This window comes from Epinephelus fuscoguttatus, linkage group LG21 (assembly GCF_011397635.1).
Source record: "Epinephelus fuscoguttatus linkage group LG21, E.fuscoguttatus.final_Chr_v1".
In the NCBI taxonomy this organism is placed as follows: Eukaryota; Metazoa; Chordata; class Actinopteri; order Perciformes; family Serranidae; genus Epinephelus; species Epinephelus fuscoguttatus.
In genome coordinates, this window is record NC_064772.1 from 22,841,245 (window position 1) to 22,856,675 (window position 15,431).

Below are 15,431 nucleotides of genomic sequence, written 5' to 3' on the forward strand. Positions count from 1 at the left end.
AAAAAAAGACTTCATTAGCGCTGCATTTACTGTGCAGCGACTGCTCTTTAAACTCTTCTTTTAGATAGCATTCCTTTGCGCTGCAGTTATTTCCCAACAGATACAGTCTATTTAGCATCAAATCAATTCCTTTTCTTTGCAATCATCCACTCCAATAGTCGACTAATAGCTATTTCCAAAATAATGTTCAGGGTGCCTCTAGCCTCCAGCTCCAACACTCGACCAAGCTGTAAATCACCGTTCCAACTGACATGACTCCACCCGGGAGAGAGAGTAATTCATGCTAAAACCAGATTTAAGCCCTTTTAATGCGCTAATGAAAAGTGCTGTATTTATATGTAGCTGGTAGACAGCGATGTTGTGACATCGGGCCCATCTGTGACTCAGTCTAAACCCCTAATGAGAACATTACTGAGCCCAAGGCAGGGAGACACACGCGGGGGAAGACAGAGAGAAAGGAGCGGGAGGAGAGTGCGAGGGAAGAGATGATCGATGCAAACCTTGCCACCTCTTTTGACTGCCATCATCCCTTTCCCTCCTCCCTCCTCCTCCTCCTCCCTCCTGTCTCATACACCAGGACTCGGGGCAGCGGGTCTAACTCAATACACCGCGCAGCAAAAATCAATGAAAGACAAAAAGAGATAGAGCTGGGGGATTGAGGGGAAGAAATAAGGCCAAGCGGAGGGGCTCTGCAATCCTATCCACCTCCACCTTAACACACACACAGACAGGCTGAAAATCCAAAACACACTATCGACTCACCTGCGTCTCTGTCCTTTAGCTTTCTGTGATATTGCACCCTACTGTAAATATGCTGCTAAATCACACCCAAGAACCTGTGGAGCAGCATTTCATATTTTTTTAGGAGGACACTGGCATCAAAAGCAGCTCAGGTGGGACAAACATGATTCAAAGTAATGGCAGTGCCTCATATAAACCATTAAGGAGACACATTACAGTGATATGTATACATGTCACGCATGTTGGCTCATCTAATATCCCAAGCTCGCAATTGATTTTGCAATGAATCCACCACAAACACACACTCACTTACTCCCACCCTCGCTGCCCAGACAGAGAGAACGCTTAATATTCATCCAATGGTGAGTCGGGGCAGTAGAACAACTCCCAAGGCTTCGGACAGACATGCATGCCTAAACAGCCGTAACTGACACATACACATGGGCACACACGGATCTCTAACACACATGCAAATTCAGACAGCTGTAGTGCATTCCCCTGCCTCTTCGGCTCCCTCAGATTGTTTTCTAGTGTTCAATAAATCATAAACGTATGTTCCCTGGTATCTAGTTTGTAAGCAGGGACTGTAAACAAGCAGGAAGAAATTAAAAAAAGATCAAGAAAACAATTTCCCACAAGAAATTTGAGTTGCGTGGCAAATAATCTGTGACAAAACTCAAACATGCATTATTATTATCCATCCTCCCAGCCCTGCCCTGCCTACACCTGTTTGTCTGTGTGTTTTTCACACTGTCATTTCACCCCAACACACACATCACTTAGACGTTTCCCTCAATTTCCTCCCCGCTTCTTCCCCCCTCTTCATTACTATCTCCCTTAATGGCCCCATTTTCTTCCTCCTGTGCTCTCTAACTACCAGGCATGTTAAAAGGCAGAACAACAAAGCTGAAAACTCATTTTTACAATGAGATATTGAAACAAGAGTTGGATGTCCAAAAGCACAAATCAAACAAAATCCTAAAGCCACCCATCCCTGCAGCACTGACTCCATCAAAGTCCTGCCTTCCCTCTCATCCATTCACTTTTTCCCCGCACATCTGTCTCCTTCAGTGCCCATATTCCCTCAACACTCTCAATCCCCCCTCACATGCCACATTTTTTCCCTCCATCCCAATTCCCTCCCCACTTCAGCACCCTCCACTTCACCAATTCACAGCTCCTCTCGTATCTCTCGTCCCCATTCATTCCCCTCTGTCATTACTCTAATCTCTCCCGTCTCCGCCGCTGCCGCCGCCGGCGTGTATGTGAATGTGTGTGAAAACACTAACCTGCCCTTCTGGCACGCAGAGCAGAGCCAGGCTTTGTCCCTCTTGCTGTAGGTGCAGCAGGTCTTGCAGACGTTGTACTGGCAGTCCAGGCACAGGCGCTTGGGGTTGAGCAGGAAGGTGAAGGGCGCGCAGCAGCGGATGCAGCAGTGCTCGTTGAAGCGGTGCTGCTTGGAGAGGATGGAGCATCTGCTGCCTTCCTCCGCCAGCTCCTGCTTCATCTCACTGAAACCGAGAGAGGGAGAGGGGGGAAGAGAGAGAGAGAGAGAGAGAGAGAGAGAGAGAGAGAGAGAGGACAGGAGAGGGAGGGGGAGAGAGGGTGGTGGTGAGTGTCTGGTTGAGAGGTAGAACGTGGAAATGGGAGAGGATGGCGATGCGGAATAATTGGAGATGCTGTGGTAAATGAAAAATTAAAAAGAGGGGGGGTATTAAAACAAGAAAGGGAGAGGGCAGGAGGGGTCATGCGTTTGGTGAAAACATTTCTCTGCCCCCCCTCCTCTTCCTCTCTTACACTGATTCTGTGGAATTAACGTGATGGCTGACATTTCAATTTGGGAGGACCTGTCATGCCTTGTTTGCCCACATCAGTCAAAACACAGCTGAGGAGAGCACGACATGCTCGTCTCCTCCATCCTCAAATGAAAACAGCATTGTATCTTTGTTAATAAGGGCACGGACTGCACTGTGAGGATGAGGAAGATGGTAATAAATTGGCATTAATAGTGCTGGAGATTCTCATGCTTAACACAGACAAACTAGCCTGAGAGAAAAACAGCGTTGATGAAAAGCCTCCACAGTCGAACTGGAGAGCTGTTTGGGCTTCAATCCAAAAAATTACAGTTTTAAACTACAGTACTGAAGGAGCACCGAAGAGCAGCACAGTCTTACTAATCTTAACGCCTCAGAGAATTGTTCCCACTAATGAACTATTAGGATTATAGAGTGAAATACTCGACCAAAGCTCGTTTAAAAATCAAATAGAATCCACAGCCACAGCTTACTCTGCCATCCCAACAGCTGCATGTGCATCATATTATATTAATCCTCCTCATATTTTGCTTATTTCAAAACATTTAAGTTATCAAGTAAGATTCTGATAAAAAAAAAGAGACTAAATATGTGGTTAATCAGCGTGTTAACCAGCAAAGCAGCCCTGCTATCTGAGGCCCGTGCTCAACTGCTCACATAAATTATGTACATGGGGTTTTTCCTCTGTAGGATTTGCGCTGACTGAGCAATGCACCATAGACAGAGGCTGCGATAAATTATGTAATGTTTTGCATTTATATCATAAACCTTTCATCATCAGCGCGTATTGCGCTCATGTCAATTGCATTTGAAATTACGCACAATGAGGAGAAGAGATTAAGTAACACATTTATCCGTGTTTACACTATCGCCCATCAGATGTCATTAGGTGCGAGTGGAGGCTGAGATGCAGAGATGGAGCTGTTGCTGCTGGGGAAGGTGTGAAAGTGCGTTCGGCTCCGATGGGCGGTGAGTAAATTATTTAAGCTGCTCTTCTATACACTGCACACAGCCAGGTTACAGCATACGCTGATCCGAGACACACACACACACACGCACAGAGCTGGTGCCATGTAGTGTATGCTAACAGATATGTGCAAAACACAGAGAGATACAGCCTCTGAACAAAGTGACGCGTAAAAGACAGAAAAAGATGTGTGCACCCATTCTAACTTCAACTAAACCACCAAGTCATGTGAGGAAAATTAAGTGTGTGGCAAAACCGACTGCTGAATGCAGCAGATTGTGAATTTCCTGTGTGTACTATGTGTGCTGTACGATGTCTGTGGAGCCAGCAGGAGCATTGCAATCTCCTGCTTCCCTTAGTTATTAACGCTGCTCCTCAAGCAGATCCTCTGCTGCCTCACTGATTGCTTTTCATACGCATCATTAGACGCAGCATATTAACAAGATGAACAAACCATTTCATATATAGTGTCATGTGAGAGTGGGCTGGGGGGCGCGTGTGAGGGGCGGAAGGGCGTTGGTTGGCATATGCACCGTGGATAGTGACGTACACATGGTTATATATGGAGATGATCAAAAGGGGGATTTATATTCTGCACATGCAAGGTCATACAGCTGCTGGGAAATGATGGCCCCCAGTCAAATTAAAACAATCAAAACAAACCTCCAAGCAACATAAAAGAGTCTCCTTGTCTGAGCTGCGGCATCTGGTTCAAAAAAGATCTGAAACATATATACACAGAGCGAGCCAAATATGCAGCATGTATTTATATTTCAATAACTCCAAGAATCCAGGCCGGAAATCATGTCCTTCACTTCTGATTAGGATCAGGTTCCATTTTGGCTCTCTGTGTCTGCGATACAGGTTTAATGAACAGCCCGGTTATGGTGGCTAGCTGGGGCTATTTAATTAAATGAGTGGGCGAATATACACATATATCCAAGGACGAGGGGGGATTTGTCATGCCTGGCGTCCCTCAGCATTAACTCACATCTCTGTTAATGAGACATGAAAACCTGTGCTCATCTCGCAGCCATGACTGGAGATACACGAGGGTCAACCAGGTGCCAGTGAGGTACAATTAGCTCAGAAGACAAAACAGCAGTAAGTCTTTATTAGCGGAGCGCCCTTTTGTGTAACAGAAATGTGTAATGTTAACGAGCATTTATATTTGAGCTCCTAATTTTTAACATTTAACATTCAAATGGACAAAGTTAATATGGATACAACTAATGTCTGTGAAATACTTGGAAGTATCTCTGAATTAAGTGCTACTGAATGCTCAATGGACCTTGTAATAAGATTGTTTTTCCTTAATTGCTGTTAGTGAAGAATAAACTTCAAACCCAAGCTTAAAGTCCCCCTGAAACAGAAGGTGCAGAGTCTTTCAGTTTTGTACTGTGACAAACTTTCAAGTGAAACTGAATATTTGAGTAGTGTACAGTTACAAGAAGAATTTAAATCAAATCCTTTGCATTTTTTTGGATTGCTTGAAAGTGGGCGGGCTTTGAGTTTGACAAAGGTTTTTCCTCATTGAGGTTCAAACACACATCTGTCATCATATTGCTCTGTTAGCTACCAGAACCCAAAAACAATGAAGCATGTTTTATGACCAGTGTGGCTAGCTTGTCGCCCAAAGTCTCATTTGATTGGGTGAACTTTTATTAACTCCCCTGAGTGCAGGATGAGTCAATTAACATTTGAAACCATTACACCTTGGGATTCAAATGTAAAAATACTCAAAGTTTTTGAACTGTTCAACTGCTCTTTAACGTAAACAGCTAATCAGCCAATCACGTGGCAGCAGCTCAATGCATTTAGGCATGTAGACATGGTCAAGATGACCTGCTGAAGTTCAAACTGAGCATCAGAATGGGGAAGAAAGGTGATTTAAGTGACTTTGAACGTGGCATGGTTGTTGCTGCCAGACGGGCTGGTCTGAGTATTTCAGAAACTGCTGATCTACTGGGATGTTCACACACAACCATCTCTAGGGTTTACAGAGGATGATCCCTAAAAGAGAAAATATCCAGTGAGCAGCAGTTCTCTGGGTGAAAATGCCTTGTTGATGCCAGAGGTCAGAGGAGAATGGCCAGACTGGTTCAAGATGATAGAAAGGCAACAGTAACTCAAATAACCACTGGTTACAACCAAGGTCTGCAGAAGACCATCTCTGAACCAACAACACGTCCAACCTTGAAGCAGATGGGCTACAGCAGCAGAAGACCACACCAGGTGCCACTCCTGTCAGCTAACAACAGGAGACTGAGGCTACAGTTCACACAGGCTCACCAAAACTGGACAATAGAAGATTGGAAAAACGTTGCCTGGTCTGATGAGTCTGGATTTCTGCTGCCACATTCAGATGGTAGGGTCAGAATTTGGTGTAAACAACATGAAAGCATGGATCCATCCTGCCTTGTATCAATGGTTCAGGCTGCTGGTGGTGGTGTAATGGTGTGGGGGAGATTTTCTTAGCACACTTTGGGCCCCTTAGTACCAACTGAGCATGGTTTAAACACCACAGCCTACCTGAGTATTGTTGCTGACCGTGTCCATCCCTTTATGACCACAGTGTACCCATCTTCTGATGGCTACTTCCAGCAGGATAACGCACCATGTCACAAAGCTCAAATCATCTCAGACTGGTTTCTTGAACATGACAATGAGTTCACTGTACTCCAATGGCCTCCACAGTCACCAGATCTCAATCCAATAGAGCACCTTTGGGATGTGGTGGAACAGATTCACATCATGGATGTGCAGCCGACAAATCTGCAGCAGCTGTGTGATGCTATCATGTCAATATGGACCAAAATCTCTGAGGAATGTTTCCAGCACCTTGTTGAATCTATGACACCAAGAATTAAGGCAGTTCTGAAGGCAAAGGGGTCCAATCCAGTGCTAGCAATGTACCTAATAGTACTCGAAAAATGTCAGTGTGAAAATCTGAAAGTTCATGACAACTAGACAAACTCCATCTGCTGATGAAGACCAGGTGATATGATCAAAAGCTCCAGCAGCAGGCACTACACACTGCACTGTAGATGTATGAATTATATTTATGATGATGATTTATAAGTGTCTGAAATCTTAATCTACTGCTCACTTTACACTAAACTGCTGAGTGTTTAATACTAAAGAGGAAAGCAGAAGCTGCAGACTCTCTACTTTCACAAACACACACACACACACACACACACACACACACACACACACACACACACACACACACAGTGTTGGTTTATGGCACCTTTCCTATCAAGTGACTCATATTTCATTTTAATACTTTAACTCATTAACATTCACAATTCAATCTTCAAGTCAAGGAAAAATAACACAATTTTATTAATCTAACAAGGTCGGTCACTCAGTTAAATAAACCTGGTTAAATACATACACTGTAATTCTATGACTTCACCTTATCAGCTTGGTAATGATAGACTTTAAAGTCACCCTCCAGACATGTTTCAAAGTATGTTAAAGTTTATATACTAATAATTTTGTTAAACATGGTTTTCCCAAATAAAAAATTAAAAAAAAACTATCTCCCTCATCGAGAAATTCTGAATCTGGCCTCGGGCCCTGCCCACCACCGCTACTGCCGTAGGTTTTGTTTTTGCTTTCCACCTCCTCTGACACTGTTGCATTAGGTTGAACAGTGACAGAGCAACGTGCATCAAGATATCAAGCATAAGAGGAAAGCCTCAGTCAGACCCAGATTCAGATGAGAGGTCTGTTGTGCACCAAAATCGGAAACTAGCAGACCTTTCAGGATATTTAATGTAAGCATCTTTTATTTCTTGATGTTTGTTAGCTTATTAGATTGTAGGCAAACCTGCAGTGGCTGACACAGCTTTAGTGGTTGTGAAACATACAATGCTGTCTTCTACGATGTTACAGTGTGTTCATATTGGTACAATTCACATTCAAAAACTGCATACTTTAAACATTCACTATGCTAATGCAAACTTTGCTCTATGCTGACAAGTCTCTTTTGCTCTGTGTCAGATTTCTTTGCTGGTTTGTGTCAAAAGCCCAGTTTCTAGCTAACACTTTCAGTATGGTACCTTTGGAACCAAAAGTAACCCAAAAGTACCAACAGCGTTTCCATGGCAAACAGTCCTGTGAGCGGGATTGTTGTCACTCACTCTCCACAGTATGAACAGTGGTTACATGAGCCTCAAAACCAGCCACAACTCAGCCCTGAGCAGAGTGGCCGTCCTCTATTGACCAATCAACAGACTGCAGTGTTCACAGCTCCACCTTTTAGTACCAGATCTGTGTGCTAGGTACCCCAACAGAGGGGGGAGCAAAAATGGGGACGGTACAGAACAGTTCCATTGGTACCATTCACAAGTTTTCACAGTGGAAATGGAAAAAATTTAGCGAATTGAACTGAGCTGTACCGTACTGCTCGGTGTAAACGGGGCTAAAGTCATTTCTGTATCTGACAGCAATCTGCTTTTGTATTAGTAAAGTAACTAATCTAGCTTGCCCAGCTTATATTTGAATCTCTTACGTTAGGGAGGTGCACAGACATCACCTGCTTCAGTAGGGGGATGTGAAAACACCTCTCTCATGACAAACACAAGTACAAGTCAGTATAGTCAAGGCCAGACATTTCATGGGACATAAACATAAGTGGAGGGGGACCTTCAGGTTTCAATCATTAATGACATCATCGAGTAATCTGCTTATTATTTTCTGGTTTCATCAATAAATTCTTTTGAAAATAAAATGTCAGAGAACAGCGCACTGTAACACAGAGCACATTCAACCACACAGGTTTAAAACAAGGGAATGAAAACTGTTCTGATTCAGGTATTGAGACTCTTCTAATGTCTGCAGTTTGGACAAAGAAAGAAGGTGAGGATGAAAAATTGTGACTAACCACAGATCAAAGCCAATTTGCTCTCCTCTGCATTTGCTAAATACTTTACCACAGCAAGGTTAACTGCTGACAAAAGCAGCCATTCAACGCCACTTTGAAACATAATAAAAGCTCCAAATATCTGATGTGTGTGTGCCCACTACAATCGGTTTAGGGGGTTAACATCCCTGCCTCATGGAATTTAACATATTTATTAGCCAATCAATTATTCAAGCCTCGTATTAATGTCAACATGATCTATTGTGGTAGCTCTGGACAAATTAAGAACAGCAAAGTTCTTTGGATGCTGAAAGTTTAAAAGAGACTCTTGAATTAAAAACTATTGATTATGCAAATGGATGTATGGAGGGTACAGTGGGTATAGGAAGGGAACACAGCTGCATACCAATTCAGCTTGTTATTTGAAATAAGCGTAGCAGAGCTGTGTTTGGATTTAATGATACGCAGTGTATGTCTGACTGCCTGTCACTCCTGGCAAATATTATTTGTGCTGAAGATCTATTAACTCGGCTCTTTCATCTTCAGTCATGTCTGCCCTGCTTCTCCTTTCTCACTTTCCCTTTCTGCTAGCGATCTATTAACGTATTTTTCAGAGTCCCCTCATGGCTCCTGCTCCTCACTTTCCATTTCGTCTCTCTCTCTCTCTGTCTTTCTCTCTTTCAGCAGACAAACAGACGGGCTCAAGTTTTCCAGGTGAAGTTGAGTTGTGTTATGGTCCGATTTGTAATCAAGATAATGGCATTTCGATGCCCAGTTGCAGCCTGGCAGAAAAAACAAAAACAATTGCAGGGTTTGTTTTTTTTTGAAAATGATGTATCGCCCTCTCAGCAGCTGTTCTCCTGCTCAGTGCAGTGCTTAAGAGTTACAGCTCTCAGCTGATGCACTGCTGACCAACTCACAACTGAGAAACAATGTGATGAATCAGCAAAGGTGCAAAGTAAACACTATTGTGTTTGGAATACATGATTTTATGCTAATCAGTTGAATATATCAAACCACTCTCATTCCCAGGGCATCAAATACAGCAGCTTGGTCAGTGTCCTTTGGTGTCTGCCATGACGCACAAGGCACCCCTTAGCGTGTGTATGAGACACACCTGGCTTTCAACTAAGTCCAGTGTAAACCCATCCATGGCAATATTGTAGTATGAAGACTAAGACTTTGTATCATTAGCATCACATGACAAACGTCACTTAACATACTCGGTAAGTCAAGTTACGTAACAAACATGCTTACTTAAACCGTTTTCTCTGTGAACAGAAAAGTTTATTTTAAAATCACACTGTCATATGTAACGAGCAAAAGCTGACGTAGAAACTGACAGGTCAAAAACTGACGCTAGAGGGGTACCTAGAACGTCACAGTTTGAAGCGTACCGCACTGACTAATGTGCCATATTTAACAAGTTGGGAGTAAAAATTATAGAGACCAATTCCATCTTCTGGTCCCTTATGAGGGTGTATGAGTATGGAAACAAAACCGAAACAGTATTGTAGCTGTTTATCACCATATCATTGTGTGAAAACATTTTGTATGTGATTGTGCAAAAACACTGATCAAATGAATTCAAATGGCTGAATGTGTAAAATGTACAAACAGATTTAGTTTTTGAATCTGGAAGGACATGTTACCTGTACAAAAAACATTGCAAATAACTGAAAATTATTGACACTTGTGTATAAAGAAAACATGCACAAATGTTTGCAGGTACACATCTATCTGTTAGTGGGTGAAAAAACTGAATTCAACTGTATGTGTGAATCCCAGGTTTACAGCTATGAATCAAATCTACAAGTACAAATTCTGTTGTCCCACATTAACATTCAGGTTAACATCAAATTTGACCACCCAATTAGGAATATAATCTCACTATCCAATTACAGAGCCAGTAGTTGAGCCTGTTGCTGCAACCAAACATGACAACTACAATAGCCTGGAAAAACAGCTTAATGGGAAACTGAAATTAAAGAATTTATCAGACCACAAACAAGTAGACAACAGACTTAAAGAACAGAGTGGACATTACGGCTCCAAGAATATGTCACCAGGAGAAGAGCAGACAGCAGCTCCAGAGATGTGCCTTAGCAGCTTCGCAACTCAAATTCAGCAAACGCAAACCCCACCAGCTGATAGATCACATGATTCTTTTCTATGCAACCAATTGGCAAATCTCATTCAGGGTACCCTGTTTAAACTGCTCTGGCCTGCCTACTGTTGCTGCTTCCTCTGCAAGCTGCTTTGCAACCCGCCTTCACCCCAGCTCCTCCTTTTCATGATGGGTCTGACTTATCAATGTCATTTCTGTTTGTCATTGATGCTGCTCTGTTCTGTTCCCTGGGGGGTCTTTGCTGCTGCTCTCCCTGCCTTAAGCTTTCCATGTAGGCACATGGAAGGGCAGGGAGGTTTGCTCTCTCTCTCTGCCTCAGGCTTTCCTCGTTTGCACATGGAAGGGCAGAGAGGTGAGCTCTCTCCATCTTAGGCTTTCTGCGTAGGCCTAGGAAAGGCAAAGAGGCCCCAGAACAGAGCCAAATTGCCAAATGTAATACTCAAATGAAAATAAAGTTTTCTTTGACTGAACTGTGTTAATACCTTTACACTAGACAACCAAGAAAACAAGCTCAAACTACAAGGATGCTAGAACAACACCAGTATGATGTATTTGGCTGATGATTTATTATAAAACACCATAAAATTTCTGTTCCTGAAGCATTGGCTCTATCTCTGAAAAAGTGATGGCATGACAGTATTTATCACCGAGCACATGCGGCTGTCAGAACAGAAATCAGCAGCCAAATTACCACTTTGGTATTTAAAAAAAGTAAATAAATAAAAAAAAGATTATTTCCGGGGATGCACTTAGCCGTAATCGTTAGGGCTGCCACGATTAGTCAACTAATCAATGACTAATCAACTATTAAAATAATCGGTGACTATTTTAGTAGTCGACTAATCGGTTTGAGTCATTTTTCATAGAAAAGTACTATAAAAGTACCCCAAAATACTCTCACTGCAGCTTCTTACGTTCAGATATTGGCAGCTTTACACACTCTCCCATGACAGTGAACTAAAACCCTTTGGCGTGAGTACGAAACAGGACATTAGATGCTGTAATTTTGGGGTTTGGGCGAGACAGACCGTCATTTTTCAACATTTTAACACATTTTTCGATGAAATGATTAGTCGACTAATCGAAGAAATAATCGACAGATTAGTCGACAATGAAAATAATCATTAGTGGCAGCCCTTGTAATGGTCAGCAAAGGATGAGCATCAGAATACCAATCATAACAGTAAAACTTTATTAGCATCTTCAAATTAAACATTCAATAATTGGGGCATAATATTGCATACCCCGAGTTTTGTGATGCACCAAATAACTCCAGAGAGCAGGGCCATCCACCTCCATGCATAAGGAATGGAAGTAATTATTAAGGACATAGTGAGGGACTACTAGAATCTGAAATGGCATAACTTGAAGCCTGTTTAACACCACACAGGGAGTTCTCTTCTGCTGCAGGTGGATTTTTCAGCATGGGTTATGTATTAATGCACACAAACACAGTGGATATACGATACCCAGGTTGACATGCAGAGAAAACAGAGTCTTTTTTTCTATATATATAGTACGACTCTCCCCGAATGTGGAGCCATGCACTACAATCAACAAGAAAAAAAGAAGACAGCATGGAAAAGAGAGTGAGTATTGTTAACCCACCGTTAGTATAGCCGTACAGACGATCTTGGAGAAAATGAGCATACAATAAAGCAGAGAGTCTTTGATCAGCGCTTTGATCCGCCCGCTGCAGTGAGAACCCATAACACCAGCATCCACTGTTCACCATTACACCAGTAAATCATGTAGCTCGGGAGCAGAGAGATGTGAGAGGAGCACACCTGTCTGAGAGGAGTGTGTGTGTGTTAGGTGTTAGTGTGTTCAAGTGTGTATTTATTGACGTTGAGTCGATGTGTATTTTCAAGTGTACAGTAGCCAGATGCACTTGGTAATTGTGAATTGATCGAAGGCTCTCCAGAAGCTTAAGGTGCTTTTAATTGAAAGTGGGCAGTTTCAAGTGCAAAGACAGCGCTTTCCTGTTTCTGTGTAGACCTGCTTGTGTGTGTGCACTCAGTTAAGGTTGTATGTAGGGATCTTCTCCTGTTGTTATTCGGCCTGAAGTGGGATATTACCATGCTGTGCTGTGTCCGTGTGCCTGTGAGTGTGTGTTACGTGTTCATGCATGCATGCATTTCTATCTTTGTACACCCTGTGTGAATTAGAGCTGGAAAAATTCTTATCTGCTCCGGGGGTGAAAAAAGTGATGAGAATGGGAGCAAATTTTGGCTCAGCCGAAGCACAAAAAATCTGCATTTGGACCCCGACTGGGTGAAAGCCGAGTTACACAGTTCATCCAACTTGAATGCCAGCTCCAAGAGAGAGCAGAGAGAACCAGTGTAGACAATCTCAACTCTCTTTCTCCTCTGCAATGCAGTGGCAGACTGGCACGTGGGTCATAAATTTCAAGGTACAGTTTCTGGCGTTCGGCTATTGGGATTGTCGGCGAGCTGTTGATTAAGGTGCAGGTGTTGGGAGGCTGGTGAGCCGAGATGAAATCATATTGCTTGGAGGTGGTGAGGGGACTTTCATCTCATGCGCAGGAATAAATCTGTGTATATTTGTCATGTTAAAATATTCTAAAGTCACAAATGAATAATCCACCGATCAATTTACAACAGGCAGCCCTGAAATATTTGAATTACAGACTCAGGAAGATAAAATAACCCCAAAGCCTTCCCAGTTCTCCTGCAGGATTATGTGTGCTGAAATCCCTCTCACACTGCACAGTACAACTTATTTGAAGGCGTCTCATCCATGAGAGGTTTGACAAATAGCAGTTCTGGCCAACTCCAGAAAATCCGTGTAAGTATATCTCTGACAACAGTGGAGAGTTTTGAGCCGAGACTCAAGCAACAAGGTAATTTCCTCTGCCCAGCGCTGTCTGTAAAATCAAGGGCTGAGTGACCTGAAATGATGGAGAGATATAATCCCGGCAGTCTGTCATCTTCCTGCAAACACTCATTGTTGACATCTGGAGGACCCTGCCATTTACTCCCGCAGGTTACTCTAAACACAGTGAGCTCATATTTACTTTATTTTACTTAAATGTAAGGTATATTTAATAAAAATATGTCCCTGTCAAATGAAAAATGTCACTTAGCAGAGATACATGAATGAAAGAGCAGGGTTAGGACAACTTCAACATTAAAGACAAATGTGTCGTATATCCAAAAATATATTCGTCAGCAAAAACACAAAGTCTGCAAGGACAGAATTCATGAAACCTCAAAGGCAGCTGGTAGTAAAGAGACACAACTTCCCTTCAGCAATCAGTAAATTAATCACAGTAAGCCTATGGTCTTTATCCTGTTAGATTTTTTCACTATGACCAAAGGGAAAGAAAGTAAAAAATGACCTCAAACTGCAAATGGAATTTCCACTAAGTACAAGAGAACTAATGATAGACCCAGAAGGGCATTATGGGATACATTAAAGAGACGAAGAATAAAAGTACATTTGTGCAGGGTACCAGCAGATACAGTATAAGGTGTTATGATGAGAGAGCAGGAATAAACACCAATGCTGCATATTATAGCCTACGAGGACTAAGGTTTGGAAGAATCATTTGACAACACTAACACATCATTACGTATGTGTAAGAAGACAAGTCAACCGGAAGTGGATTCATTCCTATGGGAACTTCAGTGATATCCAATGTGCCTGTGAAACTCCTCCCCTCCATAATATTTTGGTGGATTTCGGAGAGACTGCATGATGGTGTGCTAGCTTAGCTAACAGGCTGCTAACTGGCTAACAGGCTAGTTTCTTCAATTCAGTTGCCTGTGTTGACTGTCAAGTGGGTTTTTGTATGATTAAAAAGGAACTTGTTTATCTAGGTTTGTGAATCTGGGTAATGTTATTCTGCTAAAATATATATTAACATTCAGCCATTCATACGTCTTTTTAATAAAATATTTCACAAAACGTGCCATGTACCTGACAGGCTAACATCTATTTGTTGTCATGCAATATTGGTCCTGATTTTTTCCCAAAAAATCACAAAAAAAATAGCACAAAATTAGCCCCTCTCCTATGACTACAGGTAGTATCAGGTTTCTATGCATCCGTAAAGAAATGCACTTCCTTGCGTTGGACACTAGAGGCAACATCTGTATATTTACAGATCTACACCAATCACATGCATAAGCGGAAATGAGGCGTAAGAGTCTGCAGCCATGCTAACAGTTCTATATGACTGTACTTAGGCACAGTGGTACTTTGAGCTCAATGCTAACATCAGCGTGCTAACATGTTAATGCAGATTCACCATCTTCATTAAACTTATTAGCACATTATCATTTGTTTAAATAGCACAAAACACACAAGGTGCAATAGCCTTCAAGCAATTTCCATGGGCTGTAAACCTTGTGATGATGCAAGGAGATGGCTATTAAATGGCAACAAGCAGAAATCTATTGCACAACACAAGGTATTTAGTCATAAACCAAAGTCCTGGGCAAATTGAAAGTTTCACCTGATGATGGTGCTAGTTCAAAGTCAGGGGAGCACAAAAGTGATTTTAATTCATCTTCAGAGGGTAATGAATCTGTGTTCCTGGTTCCATGGCAATCTACTCTGTAGCTGTTGAGATATTTCAGTCTGGAGCAAAGTGACCACTGACAGGCAGACCACCATTACCATACAAAGCCATGCGGCTAGTGCAGCTGAACAGTGTCTGTAACCACATTTTGGATCCTCAACTCTCACTCTTTTAAGCTCTGTTAAAACATTGATATAAAACAACCTAGTTTTAGACATTGTGCCCAAACTTTTTTCTGTATTTTGTAAAAGAATGTGGCTAATTTATACAGCATCCATTATTAATCATGTTCATTTTTCTGTGGTGGCCTTGGTGTGGTTTATTCATCCACTGCATGAATAAAGAGGAAACACAGACTTGCT

The 15,431-nt window shown here is 42.2% G+C and overlaps 1 protein-coding gene across 4 annotated transcripts in view; it reads right to left on the minus strand.

Moving 5' to 3' along the window:
- Positions 1–15,431, minus strand: part of myripb (myosin VIIA and Rab interacting protein b) — a 181,050-nt gene that overhangs the window by 88,030 nt on the left and 77,589 nt on the right. For all 4 annotated transcript variants that reach the window (XM_049564768.1, XM_049564767.1, XM_049564766.1 and 1 more), the window contains exon 3: positions 2,031–2,252. In XM_049564768.1, the coding sequence (XP_049420725.1) occupies positions 2,031–2,252 (222 nt within the window). The remainder of the gene's footprint in view (positions 1–2,030; positions 2,253–15,431) is intronic.